The sequence below is a fragment of the Grus americana genome, chromosome 8 (genome assembly GCF_028858705.1).
Source record: "Grus americana isolate bGruAme1 chromosome 8, bGruAme1.mat, whole genome shotgun sequence".
Lineage (NCBI taxonomy): Eukaryota > Metazoa > Chordata > Aves > Gruiformes > Gruidae > Grus > Grus americana.
The window spans coordinates 24,838,099-24,859,055 of NC_072859.1; the positions used below are offsets into that span (position 1 = coordinate 24,838,099).

Consider the following 20,957-nt stretch of genomic DNA (forward strand, 5'->3'; position numbering starts at 1 on the left):
GGTCATGGCTCTCGCCTCAGGTCTCCTCGATTTATGCCTGGGGACTTTAACTTGACGGCCAGGTACTTCCTCAGACTTCTTGTGCAGCGAACACTGCAGGTCCCCCAGCCTCCGAATGAGTGAGATTAGAGATGTTTTTGAGCAAGAAAGGGTTTCTTCTCCAAAGCCCCATCAAAATATATGCTGATTCCCTTCCTTGCATGCTTTAGACACCTGCGAGCACTCAAGAGAGGCCAAGGAGCCCTGGCCAACAAGTGAGATTGCAGCTGGGGAAAAGCAGGCATTGCAACCTCCTGCTCCTCAACTTCTCTCTTTTTTCTTCCTTCTTTTTCCCCTCTTCTTTTTCCACCTTCTTCTTTTCCTTTCTTCCCTTTCTCCCCCTCTTCTTCCCCCTCCCTCTTCTCCCCACCCCCCCGGTATCAAGGCGACATCTCCAAGCCAAGTACTTTTAATTTCGCCCGTGGCCCTTGCTGACACGGTGGATATGCACAGCAAGTTAAATTCCCGCCTGATCAATAAAGCAGAAGCAGTGTGTCCGACTGGTCGATATTTTTTTATCTGTCTTCAGCCCAGTCCTGCTGATGACAGCCCCCTGCGCTTCAGCAAAGGCACTCAAGGGCATCAGGCTTTGGCAACACAGCTCTTTTTTTTATTTAAATTAAAAAAAAAAAAACAGATGCCTACAAAAAAAAAGTTCACGGAGTTTGGCCTTTGCTTAATAACGTTTTATGATTTATCTTAATTTTTAATTGAAAAAAATTTGCGAATTAATTGATTTCTGGGACTTGCCAATTAACATTGTAATTGGGTGCATGATAAATTTCGAGGGAGCATCATTTTTCTCCCTCTCCCCCTTGTCACCAAGAAGGGGAATCGCGAGGGCAGCTGCTTCCTATCCGTACACCCCCCGTGCCTCCCCGAGGTGCCGCTGCCCTCCTTCCCCCCTTGCTACTGTATCTTAAAGAAGGAACAAGAAAGCTAATAAAGTCGTGTTATTAGAGTCTCACCAGAGGTGACCCCTCAAGGCATAAATCCAGGCCAGGGAGGTGGTGGGGACAGGTACTATCGAGTGCCCGACGGTGCTTTGTGCCGGTGGGACTGGGCACCTCCCCTGCAGCACCCTCTCCCCGGGCCCTGGGGATGGCGGCCGGCCAGCCTGGGGCTCCCGGGGGCTTTCCCGGAGGGGCCCAGCACCCCCCCACCGAGATGTTCAACCAAGCAGTTGATTACCTGTGGTGCCATCCCATCCTCTCTCTGGCACGCGGCAGCCTCTGTGCGATTCCCAGCTGCTCCAGGGAGAGACCCGAGCGTGGCACCGAGCAGCCGGTACCCGAACGGCTGCTTCCCGCAGCGTGGGCAGCACCCAGGGTTTGCGCCGCAGCCAACATCCCCCAGCAAAACTCGGCCGCTGGGGCAGGGCCAGTGCTCAGGAGCTGCCGCTTTGCTCCGGGGGCTGGAGCACAGGAGGGGTCATTCGCATCCTGCACTGCCTGGCTCTGCCCCAAGCCCCCCAGGGAGCAGGTCCTGCCCCACAGCAGCAGCAGGGCATCCCATGCCACCGCATGGCAGAGGTGTTCAGTGTGGGAGCTCGGCATCCCAGTCATGGGTGTCAAGATTCAGGGCATCTCCAGGCGCGTGGGAAGTGGCATCACCTGAGGCTTTCTCCAGTGGTGTGACTCCTGCCGGGTTTAAATTAAACACGCTCCGTCATCGGAGAAACCTGCCTGGAAGTGTCAGTTTGTGGTGATACCGGAGCAGGGCACAGGGCCACCTGCCACCATGAGGCAGCTTACAGGGTCACGTCCCTGCGTGGGGCATGGAGAAGTGGGTGAGCTGGCTGTTGCCGAAACGAGGAGTGAGGAAAGGGCGTCGTGCCGGGGCAGGGAGAGGGAACAAGCCACACCTGAGGGGACTGAGTTGGAGAGTGGAAATACCAAGTAAATTAAAGAGTGCTTGGTTTCTCTAGTGCTTCTCCCACCCACTTCACATGCTGGTATGGATCGCCTCATCGCAGTCAGCTCAGGTGTCCCATGCACCATCTAAAGCCCATGAGCTTGGATGGGGCTTTGCTGTGCCATCCTGCAGCCCCCGCTACCCCCCGGGGTGTGCAGGGCACGAAGGATGCCAGCCCAGGTGGAGGGTCCCAGGCTTCCCTGGCAGAGCTTCTCCCCACCGGCCGGGACACCAGAAAGGCCAGGAGCAGCCCAGCTCTGCACCCGCCGGTGTCACTGGTGGAGAACCGTGGAGGAACAGAGGGAAATTTATGAGGAGAGCAGTCTGTTTATTATCTAGCAAATGTGGTGCTGCTGATACCGTGGATTTATCCTCTTTTATCCCCCCTCTGATTTGTGTCCCTGCCCCTTGCTGTGGCAGATTAATCATGGACAGAAAGGGAAGAGAGACCCTCCAGCTTCCTCCCGCGCACTCAGAGGGTGGCAATGACAACAGCCTGGACCCTTCATCCATGGCTTCTCAGCAGAGAGAGCACGAGCCACGCAGCTGCCCATCCTGCTGAGAGATGCCCCATTCCTCTCCTCCCTTGGCAGACCCCAGGGAGGCAGAGCAACGGGGTGCTGCCCATAATCCATGGGTGAGAGCACTTCTCATGGGTCAGGGCTGCCAGGGTAGCCCAGCGGGTGAGAAAATTTGTGGGTCGGGTGTCCCCTCACTCATGCAATGTCCTGGAAGTGCTGTGAATGCTCCTTGAAGTGCCTTCGGACCTGCGGTACCCACAGCCCATTCCCCGACTCCAGGGCAGGGGTTTGCAGGCTGGGGTTTGGGACGTCAGCAGGCAAAGCCTTCCTCCGCCGCTGACTCCCAGGGCAGTGGGAGTCCTGGGAAGGGATGCATGGAAACCCAAGGGTGAGAAATAAATCTTCGGTCAGTTATTTGCCCTGAAGCGATGCATGCCTTCTGCGGAGCCTCTTCTGAACTGCCACGTGAGCTGGGAATAATTAAACAGTCATTACAGCCGCGGTAGCAAAGAGCCCCCCAGATCAATCTAATGCATGACCTTTCCCTCCGACTTTTCTCTTTATTTTTCCAGCCACCTCCTTTCCAAATAGTGGGAGAGAAATGAACAACCCCAGCCTCCTTCTTTGCCCTGCACACGTGGACCATCACAACCTCACACAGAAATCTGCCACCCGCTCTGAGCGGGGGCTCTCGGCAGGGGCTTGGGGAACCAGGCATTGACGAATGCCCCCCCAACAGGGGAGAAAGAGCCGGGGGTGCAAATGGAACAGAGCAAATAGGGGATTTTTAGAGCGGTCAGGCCATAGCACAGTGTTTTATGATACTGCTGCATTTCTGCTGCAGCATCATTTCTTTGGGGGAGGCGGGTGGCTGCCCTGCGGGGTCAGGTTTGTCACAGCTGACCGTGCTGGGCACTGAGGTCTCACAAATATTGACCAGGAGACTGTAGGTGCAGAGTGCTTCTAGTCCTGACTGCAGTGTCTTTGGCAATTTTTACTATCACTCAGCCCCCTTCCCCAGCACTGGATGGGGGAGATGTTCTAAGCAGCACTTGGAGCAGGTGCCGCTGGAGGAGCCACAGCAGGTTACACATCCCGGCGTGCTTCCCCTCACGGCACGCACCACGTCTGGCCGCACCAGGGGCTGTCACCTGCAGCTAGGTGAGGATTTGGCCTCATGTAGTTTAAAAAAAAAAAAATCAAACTCCCATTTCCTTATTTAGGCTTCAAGTGACACTTCCACTTATTTAAACTGGCGTTCACAAAAATCCAATTCTCTTACTACCCAGCGACTGCTTATTTACGGCTGGCGTTGCTGTCCGCATGGCTCTGCAAGCAGCTTGCTCCACTGCAGGGCTCCCGTCCCAAGACTGTGTGTTCAAGTCATGAATCTACAACCAAAACCAAATTGTTCCCACTGGATTATTATTTTTTTAAGAAATATATCAGTTGGCCGCAGCTTGTAGAAACCTTTTGGCTTTGAGGGTTCTCACGTGGGAGCTGCATGTGCTCTGGCTGGTGCCCATCAAATCCAGAGGGCTGCTGAGAGTTGTTCTGTGGAAGAGTTGGGGAGCTGGAGGACAGCATGGCAGCAGCCCTCTCACCACCTCTTTAAACGTCTTCTGGCTGCAAGTGTCGTTAAGGGATGAGCACAAACAACCGTAGCTGCCTGAGCTCAAGGAACTTCTTCTCTTGCAGTTGTTATTAATTACATGAGGGGACTGAGGCCGGGGGGCAGCCGCCAAGCCAGGTGCTGAGCTCAGCCCTTCCCTGATGGATGCTCTTCATAAGCCCTGCCTCACCCTGGGTGGGGGTTCTGCAGAAATCTTGTTTGAACACGGTGGGCTGAAGCACAGCGTCAGGACGGTTTCTTGCCCTACGGTTGCTGCACTGAGGCTTCAGGCAAATCCCATCACCGCTCTGTGACCAAATTTCCCCTCTGAGCACATCTGTCTCTCTTGGTCCCCTTATGCTGGCAAACACCTCACCTGTAGCTACAGTTACAGCAGAGCTTTCCAAGCCTTGCTCCGGGGTGCTGCGGCGATGTCCCAGTGCCGGCACAGTCTGCGTGCGTGCTGGTGCTGCCCTGGTGCCGGCACGGTCAGTGCATGTGCCGCGGTGAGCACGGAGGAGGAGGGCTCCTGCCCTCCTTCCCTGGGGCAGCTGCCTGGCACCGGGCTTCTGCCTGGGCTGGGGGGTCAGCAAAAGCCCTGCCTGCATCTGGTGGGCACCAAGAGCACACCCTGGGTCGTGGTCCTCTGCCCGGTGGCTGATGAGCCATCTCCCATGGGGAGCACGGCTTCTGCCTGTCTCCTGACTTGGCCACCCAGAAAACTTCTCTTTTCTTTCGGAGGAAAGCTGAGATTCCTACAACAGCTTGCAAGAGCAAAGGCTTAAAGGGAAAGAAGTACCACCTTGCTCACGGCAAAACGCAATCAGATCACTTAGCCTTCATCTCAAGCCCTGGGTTCTCCATGTGGAAAGCAGCAGCTTCTGCTCATGGAGATGATAAGGGACCATTCCCTGCATATTGCTTTTTGAGTTGGTTGGGTTTTTTTCTTCTATGGCAAGCACACCCCAAAAGGCAGGACCATAACAAAAAGAAACCCAAACAAACAACAACAACAAAAAAAACCCCCTGAAGGTCATTGTGAGTGACAGCAACCATGGCAGGGGTAGCAAAACCCCAGGACTGTGGGTAAGGAGGGCAGATATTCGGCACGCTGAGCTGCCCTTTGGGACATCGCAACTGAAGCGCTGGGTCTGAACAGCCCCTCGGGGCTCGCGCAGGGAGATGCCAGGGGATTCCCAGTGGCATCTGGGGATGCTCCTAACCAAATCCCTGCCTCGCGTTAAAAGACGTAGAGCCTGAGTCTTGCTTTCATTGTGGAGAGTCTTGCTGAGAGTAAATATTCCTCTTAAAGCTGATGTGCCCTAATATAAAGGAGCAATGGGTCCCCAGCAAGCACCCGGGGGCGTGTGGGAACCCGGCCATGCAGCTCCCGTTAACGTTAACGGGTGACACCGCTGCAGAGCTGCGCAGAGCCCTCCAGCAGCACCAGAGCAGGGACCTTATTTTGTCCCCGCAGAGGTGCAGGGCACCCGGACATGTGGGGATGCACGAATGCACGGCCACAACTGGTGCCACAGCCCTGAGAAGGGGAACCAGCGAGGAAGCAGCCTCGTATTGCTTGGAAATGCAAAACCACTGGGAGAGAAGGAGGCTGCCCAAATCGCTGGGTCTTCCCAGGGCATTTCTTGTCTTCTTTGGTACTTTGGGGGGGTTGCCTAAAAGGGAAAGAAGTTGTTTTGCTGTAATGAACTAGATAAACAATTCCCCAAATAGATTAAAACTAACTGTAACTTATAAAAGCGGGTAGTAATTATATTTTATTAGCTAGCAAAACACCATTTTTTTATTTCGTAGGATAATTCTGTGTAAATCACCTTAATTAGAAGTGTCAGACGAGCCCGTGAATATCGTACTTAGTAACTAATTTCCTATGTACAGGTTATAATTTAAAACACATGGATCACTCGCCGAGTGGAAATATGCTAGCCATGAAATAATGTGGGGAGTGTTGGGGTTATTACTATGTAAATGTGTAATCATTTCAGACCACTGCAGCCTGGCTGGGTGATTAAAGAGAATCCCAAGGTCTCCAAAGATTGTGCTCTCTGCAAGGGCCTAGAGCGAAAAAACTTTAAAAGGCACCGAAAAGTGTTTGAACTTTAAAGGTCTTGATTTCCCTTTTACCATTTTTAATTTGTCTGCGGTGTTTATGGAGGGGAAGGTTTCTCTTTGCTGACGGCCTTTCAATTCTCAGCCCGCTGCTGGCATCCTTAAGAGGTGCGGGGAGCTGAAGCCGCTGTAATTCGGGGGGGTGTTTAGCGGGATGGAGGAAAGCACCCTTAAATTGCAGGGGCTTGTGCCCATTCCTGACCTGTCTCTGGAAATAAATAAAAACAAATTGCAAAGTCTCATTAGCAATAGAGTGGGGCTAAATTGCAAGGAGGGGGGTGGCTCTTAATAATCCTCCAAATGAGGAATAAAATAACTTGGCATAGTTTATCTAAATCAGTCCCCTTCCCCATCGGTCCCAACAGCAGAGCCTTGGCCTTTTGGCTGACCAGAGAGACTCTCGTCCTGAAAACTGCAGTTTCCTGGCACTAACACCATTTCTGGGAGGAATTAATGAGATTCTTCCTCTTTCCCTCAAAAAGGAATAATTTTAAACACCTTTAACAAGAAAAGGGAGGAAATGAGTTGTTTTTTTTAACCTGGCGTTTGGATTATAAAAGGAAAAAAAAAGTTGTTTCACACTTTGGGTGACTGAGAAATTCGAGGTAGCACTGGAGATGGGGAGGGGGTGGAAATCCTTCCCGTCGCACGGGTTCGGGCGCAAGCTGGAGGTGGTGCCGGGGCTGCATCTCCGGGGGCAGCGGGGACTGACTCTGCTCCGTGCCACCTCCCGAGAGCGGGGGGGCAGAGCTGGGGGACGAGGCACGGGGTGGGGGGCATCCCGCACCCCCCAGCAAGCATCTGACGGCGCATCCCCTCAGGGAAGGAGGGCTGCGAGGGAGGCGATGCCCCAGCCCGTCGATCATCGGTCCCCAGGAACCGCAGCCACTTACTCCGGGAGCAGAGCTGCGGCGTTTGGGGTGACCTGATGGCGATGGATAACTGCGTGTTTCCCCATGTTTCAGGGTGGGGGGCGAGGACGGTGGCACTGGGAGAGGAGGGGGGCCGTAGCCCCAGGAGAAAACACCTTCCTCCATCCCTGCTCATTTCATAACACCCAGCCATCTGCCAAATCAAGGCAGATTAAAGCCAGCCAAATTCAATTTCTCCCCGCTGCCACTGCAGCTCGGCATCTGGGGCTAAAGTGTCCCCGACAAAGCGAACATGACAGGCACATTGCTTTTTTGTCACATCTAGTACCGTGTTGATCTTCTAAAAGTCTCATAAAAATTTATTGATGTCTCCCATATTGCTGTGATTGAGAAGAAAGGAGCGCGGGTGTGCGGAGCCGGGCGCGCGCGCGCGGGCGAGCGTTTGTGCGTGTGTATATTAATGTTTCTGAAGTAGATCTGATTTGATATGTCTTGTTCTATTGTCAGCATCTGTTTAGCGAGGCTTTTTAATACTTTCTGGCTGCCGATCACTCATCCTTAGCCTGGGATGCAGGCTTGCATACAAATTTTGTTATTAAACACAATTCCATTCCCCCCCCTTCCCCAACCTCCGCCTCCCCCCGCTAACCTCCCCCCTCCACCCACCCATCCATCATCTCCCCGGGGCTATGGGGAGCTGGGAGCCAGCCACCCCACCAGCGTGCACTTACAAGCACAGGCACTGGGCTTGGCAACATATTTCAAGAGCCTTTTGCCTGCTGCAGGTGCTTTGCATTGACAAATCGAATCATGGGGAAATAATTTATTTCCTAATGCTGTTTGCAGCATGTTAGCAGGAGAATTTACATGAGAGAGATTACTTTAATAACCAAAAAATTACAGTGCAGGCCTCCCCGCCATGTCGGCTTTGATATGTAATTGTTTCAAGTTTAACCTGTCTGGAGGGGGGAAGGTGTTATTAAATCTATAGCATCTCCCGCTGGCGAGGGCAGGCGAGGAGGAGCACTGTGGCGGGGACCTCCTTCCCTGCTAAATGGGGAACAAGCTGAATTAACAAATCACTCCAGCCTCCAGCAGAACTGCTGCCTCCACGGCGCGGCTGGAGCTGAGGGGATCTTCTTTCCGTTGCTCTTATGCCGATTTAATCTCCTTTTTTTTTCCTTCCCTCCTTTTTTTTATTGTGCCTGACCCTACGCAGGGCTCACCCCCTCTGCTCCCCCCTCCCTGCCTTTCTTCCCTGTGTCCCTGCAGGCTTGCTCCCCGCTTTTCCCCAGGGCTGGGAGAGGAGACGTGCAAGCCCCCGGGGAGGGGGAGAGTCAGGATTTGACTCTGCATCGTGTGTCTGGGTTTGGGGGGTTCCACTCGTCGGACCATTTTATTCCAGCTGGAGAAATGGTCGGCGCTGCCCTCCCTTCCGTGCCCCTCCAGTCAGGCTGAGGAGGGTCTCCTTGGTCCGGGGGAGGGGAGCCACGTGCTTTGCTATTTGACCTCATGAGATCCCTCGAAGCGCTCCCCCCCTTGCCCGCCGCAGCAGTTCTGTGACTCTGACCCCATTCTCTTCTCTCTTGGCAGCAAGAGCTCCATCCTGAAGGATGCCATGGCAGCAGGCACCCCTAAGGTAAGTGAGAACAACTCGGCACACTTTCTCTCTCTCTGAGGGATGCCCCCTCGCCTTCCCAGCCCGCTCCTTGTCCTGCTGCTCAGTGTCCCTCAGGAAGGTGGCTGCACCTGGGGGCCAGGCCAGCATTGGGGGAAGCTGCTCCCCCCATTCACCCGCTGGGCTGGAGCGGCCGAGTCCCCGCACGGGGCTCTCGTTCCCTGTGCAGCCAAGGGATGGTGGAGCTGAAGGACCCGGCGGGCACCGGGACTCCAGATTGTGTCTAATGACAGCTAATGAGAGCTGATCACACGCAGGCTGAGCTCAGCCTGGGAAATCACGTGCGGGAGTTCCTGGAGCCAGAGCCATATGCCAGCTTTGGAAGAGGGGAGTGGGGCTGCCTCAGGGGAGCGAAGCACACCCAAGGAGGAGCCCAAATCACTAAAAGACCCAGTCTCAGCTGCATCCCCCTCCCCAGGACCCACCTCCCATCCCCTTGGCTGAAAATGCAAAAATACTAATTGCACGGAGCGTCATGGCATCACTGCAAAGGGCATCATTTACTGATTAGTATTACTGATTAGCCGGACTTCATATGACACGGTGGTGGGAAGGACCAGAGCTCGGGCAGGCAGGTGGGTGGCAGGGAGCACCGCACAGCAGCTGGGCATTGCACAGCCTCCGAAAACCACGCTGTGCTCCCCAAAAGCAAGTGGTCCAGGTTCTCCTATGCTTCTAGTGACACAGTCCAAGCCAGGGAAGCTCCAGGGCATCTCTCAGAGGAGACGTCTTCGTGCTTGTTTAAATATAATTGACTTCAGGTCTCATTCTCCCTTTTTCTTCTGGAAGCTTTGGGTCATTTTTGGCATGTGATGTCAGAGACAGAGACTGACATTTCAGCTCTACGTTTTCCCCTTGGGGCTGGGTGTCATGCCAAGCACATCAACACCTTGTCTGCTCCACCAAGCAAGGGGCTGGGGAGCCACCGTGCTGACCTGAGCTCCTGGCAGGCAGGGACACCTCCCAATTTAACCCAACAATTTCCCAAACCCCACAAAGGAAAATAAAGATCATAGCGATACTCTGTAGTGCTCCACACCTTTGGCATTCCTGTCTCCTGCGTGACTATCCCTGTCTCCCATGCTCTGTCCTGGGAGAGACCAGGAGGGGAGTGGAGATGTGTCTCTCCCATGAAAAACAAGCAGAGCAGAAAGCAATCACCAAACCCACCCACCACTGAAAATCCCCAGAGCAATAGGCTGCCTTGGGACGTCTTGAAGGAGCTGGAAAGGGCACCTGCAAAATGAAAGCAGCTGGACTCTGCAAGCTTCCCTTTCCCTCCTCGTCAGGTCTGAGTGTAGATAACTCAACGGTCCCAAACACATCGCCTGCGAGGGAGAAGGACAGCTAGGAAGACAGATTAGCTGTTTGGAGGGAAACGCAGCAAGTGACTGACAGAGACCAGATAAAGAAGAAGGTCCATCTCACGGCAGGGCTGGGCTTTTGAAGTTTCCATTGACAAAGAATCCCATTTGCCTTGAGCGAGGGGATTAAACTGGGACTGGAGCGTCGTTCTATGTAAAAGAGATCAATCGTCCCCTGTCACCACATGGATCTTTTCCCTTTGCCCGTCACGTCTGGGGCTAAGAACATTAACTTCAAGAAGCCAGGAGAGCAGGGAGGGAGAGGGTGAAATCAGGAAATCTTTCATTCCCTTCTCAGAGAGCTTGAAAGCCTCTCAGCCCAGGAGGATTCATTATTTCTAGGTGGCTTTTGCTGGGAGACAAGTCCTGTGTGGCATGGGAAGGCACAGCGCTGTCACCTTCACCCGAGCTTGGTATTAAAGGCCCCTTTGTAACCAGGCGGGATTGAGGAGGAGGGTGGTAGGGAGATGAAGGCTGCTCTTTCCCTTTGTGCCCACTGAGGGTTTGCAACATGGGGTGGGAATAGCCCATCGGGATGTGAAGTCCCTCTGAGAAAGTCCTGCTGGGGACGAAGCTGGACCTCTGGGCCACCCTTAACAGGGGTCCCATGCAGAGGGATGGGGACAGACCCCCAGGGTAGGCTTGCAGCCCATGCCCAGGCACCCAGGCATTGCTGGAGGCCTGGCAGGCATCGCCATGTCCCACTTCCCACCCTGGGCACCACTGGAAGGGGTCGCAAGGACCATGAGGACTGTTGCAACGTTTCCTGGCTGGTCCTCCTGGTGCCTACAGAAGGGCCAGCAGCTCCAGCAGCTCACAGCGGGAGGGAGGGGCTGCACCTCCCCATCCCTCGGGAGCATCCCCTGGCAGCATGGGCAGGGGCAGGCTGGTTCTACTCAGGGACATGGGAACCAGGGTGCAGGCTGGCTGTCTTACTTTTGTGGTCACCGGTGGCTTTAAGCCCACTTTAGGACTTATTTAGGACCTTTGCATATAGTATCACTACCGTTGCTGCTGTGCTGGCCTGAGGGTCTTCCTAGGGTGCAGCTGGGGGCAGGGGATTTAACCCCCCCATGCTCTGTCTCCCAGCTCTGCTCCCATCCCTTCCCCACAGCTGCCCCAGCAAACATCTCTCCTGGCAATAAAAGCCCAGATGTAAACGCATGTTCCTCGCTCGCCGCTTTCCTGCCCCTGAAGAGCTGTCACTCACTGCACTGGGTCAATTTTCATGGCAATATGTCAAAGAAAATCCAATCACTCAACATGGGATGTGATGAATGCAGGATTATTGTATCAGGTTCTTCTATTATCGGAGCCAATGGAGGCCGTGACGGCCAAGCGAGGGCTGTGAGCTGGGGGCTCTGGCCAACACATCAGCTTGGTGCCTGGGCTCCCTCTCTGTGAAGACAGCTTGGAGGGCAGCGCTGAGCACCACATAGCTCTGCAGCGTTCAGGATTCTCGTTTGCTTTCTCTTAGAGACCAAGCCCAATCGATGGTGGTATGCCAGTGTGGACAAGCCACTTGGACAAGCAGCTGACAAACCTGCACAGTGAGCCTCAGGATAAGATTTCTATCCAACCCTGACTGCCACTTATTTAGGAAAGCTGGTGACAAACAAGCTGGGCTCTGCCAGCCTCTGGCTGGGGATAAGAGCCTGAGATAGCTGCCTGGAGATAGCAAGGGGAACACCGTTGTCTTCTCCCAGCTGCAGTTTCTGTCCCCAGTTGCATGTCTGGATGCTCCCCTCAAGGCTTGTGATAGCCTTTGGTGCCTGGATCTTCATGTTGCTGAGAGCCAGGTAGCCCATCAAGCCCCCATAGGTCAAGGCGACAGCTTGCTCTTGCTGGGCTGCCTTGTGCCTATGCTTTGCAGAAGACAGAGGTGCAAAAAGGTGCTGAAAACCCATCTCCTTTGCAGAAAGCACACCCAGTGGCCCTGCTCTGGGAAAGGTCTTCCTCGGGCATTGGACTTCAAGGCGAGTCCTGGACACCCATAGCATCCTTCTCTGATAACATGTCTGAGACACCAGGAGGAAGAGGAGGGGTGGGAAAAGTAATTCTTCACCAAGGAGAGATTTCAGTGTCAGTGGGAACAGATGCTTCACGCCCATGGGAAGGGATGGAGGATGTCCTGGCTCTTGCTAAGCTAGAGGCCACAGCTCCATGGTCCCATTCACTGATGTGGTTGTTCACTAACTTTTCACTGTCATCCTGGGTCACCATGGGGAAGCCCAACACCAGAGTCACTCAGGAAGACACTTTCTGAAGGTGTGTCCGAGCCAGCCGTGCCTCAGATCTCTGTGAGCCCAGAGCATCCCCACAGCACTCCCCAGCGTGGCCAGAGGCTGTGTCTCAGGCAGACCAGGCAGCAGGGATGTCTTGCAGAGGCGTATGGACAACACCGCAGGCTCCATCCAGGCTCGTGGCTGCCCAGGAGTCTGTACGTAGCTGTCTGCAGCGTGCAGTTCCCCTGGGCGTCGTTCCTGGGCTTCACACTCTCCTCTTGCCTTTCCCCTCTTGCCTTGGCTGCCTCTTGCAAGGGGTTGTGCAGGAGAGGAGTACACGTTGGATTGAACCCATGCTGGTGAGGTGTATGAGCAGCATAATTCCAATTGTTCCCGGTCTTCCTTGAGCAGCCGGCGGTAACTCTGAGAGTCAGCATTCCCAGGTCCTCCTAGCTACCTAAGCACAGTTCTTTGCCACTGCCCGTCCGGCCCATGGCTGTCCCTCCACAGGCTATCATCTAGGGGGGATACCATCTCTGCCCAGAGAGACCTCAACCCCTAAATTTCAGGGGTTTAGCTGCAGACTGTTACATGTCACCTAACAGATGAACTTGTATCGCCTGTGAAAGTGCTGGTACTGACCACTGAAGGGGAAGAGGCTGGGTCCATGAAGCATCCCACCACTCATGACAGGTTCAGCATTCATTTTCCGCTGCTGCTTCCTAATGCATTAACTGCCCATTGCCTTTCCCACTAACGGTCCAGCCGTGCGCTGGTTCTTGCTGCAAACAAACACTGACGTGAGCGGCCAGGAACAAAATCCATCTCGCACACCCAGCAGATGCTTGCGGCCAGTTTTTTTAGGTGTACACCCAGCTCCTCGGAGGGTGCCCGCAGGCAGGCAGCCAGCGCGCTGCTCCGAGACCTCCAGCGGAGCTGGGAACGGAGCCACAGTGCCAGAGCCCTTTGATTCCCCCACCCACCCCCGTGATTTTACAGCTTCACCGAGCAGTTTGAAAGAGAATTACAGCACCTAGAGGGAAATTTGACCACTAAAGCCCTCCAAGGAAAAAGAGCTTTGAAGCAAGCAAGATTTGGAGCCTTAAACCTTGACAGAATGTCTGTATTAAGCCCTTCCCAGCTGCCTCGCTCGAGATGAAATTTCTAGCACAATCATTTAACTTCTCCGTATCATGTCTGGTGGTAGGAACAGGGGACGGGTGTCAGGGCTCCGGGGTTTTAACTCCTTCTTTTGTGTCACTGACTTACTGGGGGAGCTGGAGAAGTCAGTCACCGTATCTGTGCCCCCTCCCTCTGTAACTGATTTACAAGGAAAGATTAAAAAGCTAAATCTGAGTGTTGTGGCAAAGCTATGGCCGAGCCGGGGACACAGCCCACAGATACGTGAAGGAGGGGAAATTACGTAGGATGAGTGTTGGCTGGCCATGCTCCCTGCCAGTTTGGGGTGATGAATACCAGAGTTGCTCCAAAAAAACTCTCTGCCAGGATTTATTCCATAAAACAAATTACCCCATGAACAAACAAAATCCCTCACTCCCCTTGGGCCAGACAGCTGTGCCCTCTCGTCAGTTTGGGGGAAACCGCTGCGTTCGGCAGGAGGAGCGGAGAGGGATGTGGTCGCGGAGGGGAGCCGGACAGGCTGGCAGACCCCGGCAGACCCTGGACAGAAATCTTTCCCTCTCCATCCCCGGTGTGCCGATGGGCAGTTCTGCTGGAAGGGGCCCCTTTCCCCGCCATGTAGCCGGTGTCTCACCCAAGAGGATCCAGAGCTCAATTACAGTCCCAGGTGTGGGATTGTACAGAATTTATACAGAAATAAATCAGTAGCTCGTATTTCTGTAAGCTTATTCTGCTTGCGGACCACTGGAATCTTTCAGAGAAGGCCAGAAGCTGCTGATACCATTATTTCTGTTCACACCCTTCTCACATTTAAGCCTTTCATTCCCAGCTCCATCCCACCTTTATCTCTGCCAGCTAAAAGCCACTAGATAATTTTACCTCTAACTTTCCCGGGAGCAAATGTGGACCCTCCGAAAGCTTCTAGGAAACTCAGCTCTAATAGTAGCATCTTTGTGTCAGGGATCCTCCAGCAATAACATAAAAAATGGCTAGCAGAGTTAAGGGGGGAAATCACAGCAAGGCCTGGTATCACTCATTGCTTTCAGGTTACCGTTCCCAAGTGATAACAGCTATTAGCAACACTTTGACGGCTTCCCTACCATGGAGGGGAGGGCAGGAGACAGGAAACATGTCAAGCCATCACCTCCATGTTAAGTGATAAGTACCTATTTAGACGGCAGAGTTAAAGCTGAATGCATCAAGCAGGGAACACTTTGTGCCAAAATAAAAAAAAAAAAAAAAGAGACCATACAGATACATAAAAAGCAGGGTTAGGGTATTTGTTCTGCTGACAGCAGCTGTGATGGATTGTTTAAGAAAAATAGACTCCCTGTGTTTTTCCAGGGCTATCAGAAAGCAGGAGTCCAGCACTTTAATACTCTCAAATGACCGGCCTTGAGAGGCAGCAGAATGTCAGCGGCACCGGCTGGGCTCTCCCACCGCTGACACCTGCCCTGGCTGCCGGCGAAAGGCAGCGCTTAGGGCTGGGGGCGGTGCGTGCCGGCAATTTCCATCCATCTCCTCGGGCCGGCAGCTGCACCCTGACACCCGTCCCCTCCCCTCGTGTTGCCCTGGGCCTGCGCCTCGAGCGCCTGTGGGTCGGGAGCCAGCGGCGTGTGGCACGCGTGCCCTTGCCCGGTATCGCCTCGGAGCTGCCCGCGGCTCCTCCACCCGAGCAGGGAGGAGCTGGTCCGGAGAGCGATGGAGTGGGATCGCCGCTGGCACGCCGGCTGCATGATGCACACTTGATTCATGCCGAACCTGCTCATATATTTATATACATAAACTGTATGTTGTTCCTCATTGCAATGAGACTGCTGAAACATTTGCAGACGCTGCAGCGCAGCTCTGCAGAACTGCACGGTCCGTGGAGGGTGTCGGGAGATGCCAGGCTGTGAACCTCGCAGCGTGAGCAAGGCTTACGTGGCCTCCGCTTCCTGCGGTGCTGCATCCCCGGGGACAGCCCAGATCCGCGGACACAGGAGGGTAAAGCCATACATCCAGGCACATCTCTTCCACTTGGCACGGCACAGCTGGGCTCCAAGGGGTAGGAAGGAAACGCCAAGCGGGGCCATGGCTGCCCGGCACGGCAGGAGGGGCAGGAGGAAGGAGGGAGTACAGGGCTCGGACAAGATTGATGGCCTCGTTGCCATTAAGAAAAAAATTAGCCGGTGGCGGCTATCATATTAAAGGGTGAAGAAGCCGTGAATTATTTTCTTAAAGATCTTATCACTTACAATGATAATTTTACCTTCCAAAAGGCCACTTTTAATGAGGCAAGCCAGGCAAAAAGTCATGATTTAATGCCAGATTTTTTTTTCCAAACACATTTTACTGCTTTTTTGTCCATGTTTAAAAAGCGCCGGTGACCTTTTTTTATTTAGCTTGCCCCAGGTGTAATGCTCAGGCTGATCCTCTCAGGGTTTATAACCTCCGCAGAGAGTGCCTTTACCCAATAGAGAGATGATTTAAAGGGGAGGGAGAAATATGAGGCTGCACGGCCGCTCGCACAAGGCCCTTGCTCCATCTTTGATGCTGGGAGCCATGGTTTGCCAGGGGAGGGGGGACCGACGAGGGAGGAGGGTGCTCTCGTCCTGATGGCTCTGCTCAGACGCAGCCTGTCTGCATGCAGAGCACCCAGCACCACGTTTTTGGGATGGGATGCCAGAATTTAGGTCTGCCGTGCAGCTTGGGCATGCATGAGGGCTGGGAGGGCATGTGTAAAGCTGCCTTTTCCCTTCCCGGCCATCTTCCCAGATGCCAGTCGAGAGAGGGATGGGGATCGTATCGCTGCCCCTTCCCCCCTTGCCGGTACCCAGGCGGGAGTGAGCGGTGTGGGTGCAGGGAGCAGCAAATCCTCGCCTTGGCGTGCTGTGGCCACTCATCCTCGTCACTCAGCCATCGGGAAACAGCCTCAATACAACAATTTGGGGAAAAAAAAAAAAGGCCAAAATTGGGATGGCAGAGAGGCTGGCCTAGTACAGAAGCGAAAGCCACCCTGATGGCGAGTGCCTTTGCTAATCCCTTAGCCCCTGAGCCTGCATCCCTGCCCGCCCCCACGGCTGCCTGAAAGGCGAAGTGTGGCACAGCGCACGGAAATGAGAAAAACAAATGAAGTCAAGTTTCCTAAGAGTGAAGGGGAAGTGTGACTTGGCATCTCTAACGCTGTGTTTAACATGCCGGTGAGGTATTTAGAATTGAAGTGCTTGCACACAATTTAAAAATAGACAGTTTATTAATCTAAACTGCAAGTGTATGTAGAAGAGGCCTCGAGATTGACATCTTTGGGATTAGTTTAGCCCTGCGTTTTTCCAGAGGTCATCGCCATGGTGCTCAGGAGGTTTGAGGAATAAATGGGGCCGGCGTTCTTCCCGGGACCACATGCTAAAAACTAATACATAACGTTTAATTTACTGTCTCCATAGCTAGCCCAACCATTTTTCACATAATAATATTGGATTAGAGCTACCAGAAGCTGAGGGGGGAGCTGGAGGCGGGGAGGGTTTGTCTGTCTGTCGCCGAGGAATGGGGAGATGGGTATTTTTTCCCCTTCTCCAGAATACATTGGAAGACAAAACGGATTTAACCCTCCCAGCTCCGGGGTGCTTGGCTTATTAGAGGAGGGCAAGGGCATCAGCGCCGCTGCACTCAGGGCTGTTGTTCTGAGTCACACCTGAAGGCTTTGAGCCTCCGTCCCTCGGTTTTGTAGGACATGTGCAATCCTGCTTCTTCAGAAGTGGTCCTCGTTCTCCGTTTAGAAAATAAACTAATCAACAGCAGGAGCTCGGGGTCTGCACTCTGCTTTGCATGGCTAGAGAGCTTCTCCAGAAATAAACGAGCCGCACACCAAAACCAATCACCAATTGGGTTTGGCCAACACGTGCGGCAGGAGAAGCCCCTGCTGTGCCCCTCTCTCTCCTGGGAAGCAGAGGCTGGTCTCCCAGCGCCTGGCACCCCCGCGGGGCTGAGCTGAGGAGCGTGCCAGCCCCGAGATGTGGCCAGCACAGCCCTCGGCGTTGGCAGGAGGGACTGAGCACCCCGGCAGGTAATTCCCCTGTGACCCCTTTCAGGACATCACGTCTCTGTGCAGCCTGTAGAGCCATGTTTTATGGCAGAGACCTGCAGTGGAGGCAGGGATGCGGCTCTTGCCCTTGTGGCAAGGCTGGCAGCTCATGCCCGTAGGGATGAACCCAGCATCCCAAATCCTCCTCCCCTGCCTCCATCCCGAGCGTGCCCTCCTTCCGTGCCCACGCTGATCGCGCTGCCGTGCTTTTCCCACCGGGAGAGCTGTCCGAGCCCGGGGGATGGCATCCTGCTGACTGAACTGATTTGTATGCTGAGTCATTTTTCCACTTGCTCATATCTTTCCAAAAAATGCACATTTTTTCACGTTTCATTTCAGCCCAGAGGCAAATGTTTCTGGAATACTTGCCTTTCTCCAAGGTATTATGCTTTTTAATAATGTTGTCACCACACTTGACCTGTCCAATTCAGATGATATCTACACTTCCCTTCGCAAACATACACATCTCCGAGCAGTCATTTATTGTCGAATCTTGCCAGCTGATTCTCAGAAACAAACATCTGGAGAGCTGCATTTCCACTGTACATTTTTTACAATGTATTGGGCTATATTTAGCTTAGTTTAGCTAATTTATATTTTAAATTAGAATTTTAAATTGCATTTTCCCTCAAACTCTTCTAATAATAAAGTTCACTTGCAATTCAGTGTACATTTTTTTAGATGCTGTCAAACTCCCACAGTAATTTTCCTGCTAGAGTTCACTGTGTGTAGAATTTAGACTTACCTACTATTGACTCGAAGTTTATCAGTGATTTCTTAGGTCTCAAATATCACTGATCTTTTTAACCTTCTAAAAGGCCCTTTTTTTCTGTGCTACTTATTAAAATAAATAGCATCATTACAGAAGGAAGAGGTAGTTGCGCTGCAAAGGTGCTGAGAGCTTTAGTGCGGTTTACAAAGCTATTGAGAGATTTAGTGGTGCTTAGAGGGGCGGACGAGGGCACGTCAGCACCACTCCACGTCAGCACACCTTCGCTTTACCCTTTGAATTTCTGGTGTGGTCCTCGTGCATCATTTCCAGCAGGGACTGACTTTGTCCCCAACCACCAGACCTGGGGACAAGATGACCATCTCTTTGTTGCCCGATGCATTTGCACTTTGCTAGACCCTGCAACCCGGTCCTCTCGTGCGGCAGGTCCCACGGGAAGAGCAGAGCCAGCCCCACAGCCCGGCAGTCTGTCCCAGTGCAGCCCCACAGCCCAGCAGACGCAATCTGTGGCTTTGAGGACGGCTTAGCGAGGGGCAGAGAGCTCGGCAATGCTCACAGCATGCATTTCTCCTTTCTCTTGCAGTCAATTTTGTTGTCGGCCTCAATCAAGCGGGAAGGAGATTCTCCGACAGCATCACCCCACTCCTCAGATGACATCCATCACTCGGACAGATACCAGGTAAGCAAGCGGATGCTGTCGCTGGTCTCAGCCTTAGGCAGGGAGCCAATTCGCCCCAGTGCCCGCAGCTCTCCGTGTGTGAGAGCCCGACTCTCGGCTCTGCACCAGTGCCCCAGCTCGCCTGCCTGCAGCGTGGGGCCGTGAGCACTTGGTCCCTCACTCGGCTACGAAGGCGTGCTTTTGTCTGCAGAGTCCTCCCAGCTCCGGCTTTAAACCGCAGCCGTGCAAAACAGCTTTAAATTGTTGTAGAGGTTTCTGTTGCATTATATTCATCATCTCAGTTGTTGCCATGGCTATGTTGGTCATTACTTACCCTGTGCCATCGGGAAACTTTCAGAGAAGTGATTTTTTTGTAAAACAGTGAATGATGTCAGCCTGCAGCAGGCCAAAATTCTCCATTTCACTGGTGTGCCGCTGCCCAGCAAACTGACTTGTGACTCCCACCCAAAACAGAAATGGTTTTGGACCATCCTCAGCCATGCCAGCGTGGTTTATAAAACACCCTCTGCCCAGAGAAGCAGCAGGTCTTGACTTGTGATGCAATGAGTCAAAGTTGAATGAGATACTTGAGTATCTTGAGAAGTACTTGAGAAGTCGAGCAAGAAAAGAAGTGAAAGGCAGCAGCACAAATACAGCTTTGCTTGTTGTAAGTCTGTCTGTATTTTCAGGGTGGGCTGGCACACTTGACTCCGACTCAGCACACATCCGAACTGTTTGGCTGCAAGCCTGTGCTCAGCCCCTGGCCTCACGTAAGCTCTGAAAGGCCGCAGATAAATTAATGGTGCCCTTCAGCACAGCCCCAAGCGTGCCTCTACCTGCCGTGTGGACAGGCTGGGTGGGCCATGGCTGTACCAGCTCAGCATACGCCCATTGCCCTGTATCCTGCGGTGCTCTGCAGCGATACCCTGTGCCCAGGGGCAGGCAGACAGGTCTTCTGCATCAGCCCCTCCGCGTGTGCCAGGTCCGCGTTGGGGTCTGCGGAGGGAGAGGCTGATGACCAGTGCAGGGGTCTAATCGAGCAGCCCCAGTTAAAGCATGTGTTCCTGAAGACAGGTCCTATTAGTAGCAGATTTGTATATTTGTTGCCCATTATTCTCTCCTCTGTCCTATTTATTGGTTATATTATCAAATATGGGCCTGATCCTCCATCGTTTGCTACGTACTCCCATGTAGCCTTCAGTTATAACTTGGTGTCACATCACAAGTCACTTTACTGTTCCCTGCCTATGGCAGGGCAGTTGGACCTAGATGATCTTTAAGGTCCCTTCCAACCCAAACCATTCTGTGATTCTATGTACGATGAGACCTGGTACCAAGTAAGAGAAGCAAAACCCTGCAGAAGATACAGAAATGCCTGATTCAGGTAATCCCACTCTCTTTCCTGCCTGTTTATTAAGGCTAATAAATAAATCACGTTCTTTCCAAAAGGGCATGGAAGAGACTTTTGCCATGGCCCCCTTTGTTGGAGAACACCCCTCCAGACTTCAGTCTCTGTGAAATTGGTGGTCCCTTGCAGTCCTCCGTTCCTATAAATTTTTATTATGTCATACTTGAGGACAAATATTCTCAGCAGAAGCCCCCTCTATGTGCTGAGTCTAGCTAGTCTCTAATGTGTTTTAAGTTTGTGAGTGTATTTTATGGAGGGTTGCAGCCCTTAATGCAAATGTGTAATGGGAGTTGTAAGTCTGCACTGCAGGGAGAAAAGACCTCTGGGGCCTGATTTTCATTTACGCTTGTGCTGGCTGCGTTATGCTGCTCTGGCAGTGTAAAGGGACCTCAGAGTGGGTGCCAGGGTTGTGTAAAGCCTCAGTGTATCCTTAATAAAGCCACAATATGAATGAGAAGTCAGTCTTCCTGGCTTACTGAGTAAAATGCTTGGGAAGCAGAGCAGAAGACTCTTACGGTGGTGACTTTAAGAGCTGCAAAATTTAGCTTTCCATACGCGGAGGTGTGCTGGAATTATGAATGTCCCTTGTGTTATCTGTGATCT

The 20,957-nt window shown here is 53.1% G+C and overlaps 1 protein-coding gene across 5 annotated transcripts in view; it reads left to right on the plus strand.

The window, feature by feature from the left end:
- RNF220 (ring finger protein 220) overlaps positions 1 to 20,957 on the plus strand; it is a 232,365-nt gene that overhangs the window by 149,612 nt on the left and 61,796 nt on the right. For all 5 annotated transcript variants that reach the window (XM_054833994.1, XM_054833997.1, XM_054833998.1 and 2 more), the window contains 2 exons: positions 8,682 to 8,727; positions 18,872 to 18,967. In XM_054833994.1, the coding sequence (XP_054689969.1) occupies positions 8,682 to 8,727; positions 18,872 to 18,967 (142 nt within the window). The remainder of the gene's footprint in view (positions 1 to 8,681; positions 8,728 to 18,871; positions 18,968 to 20,957) is intronic.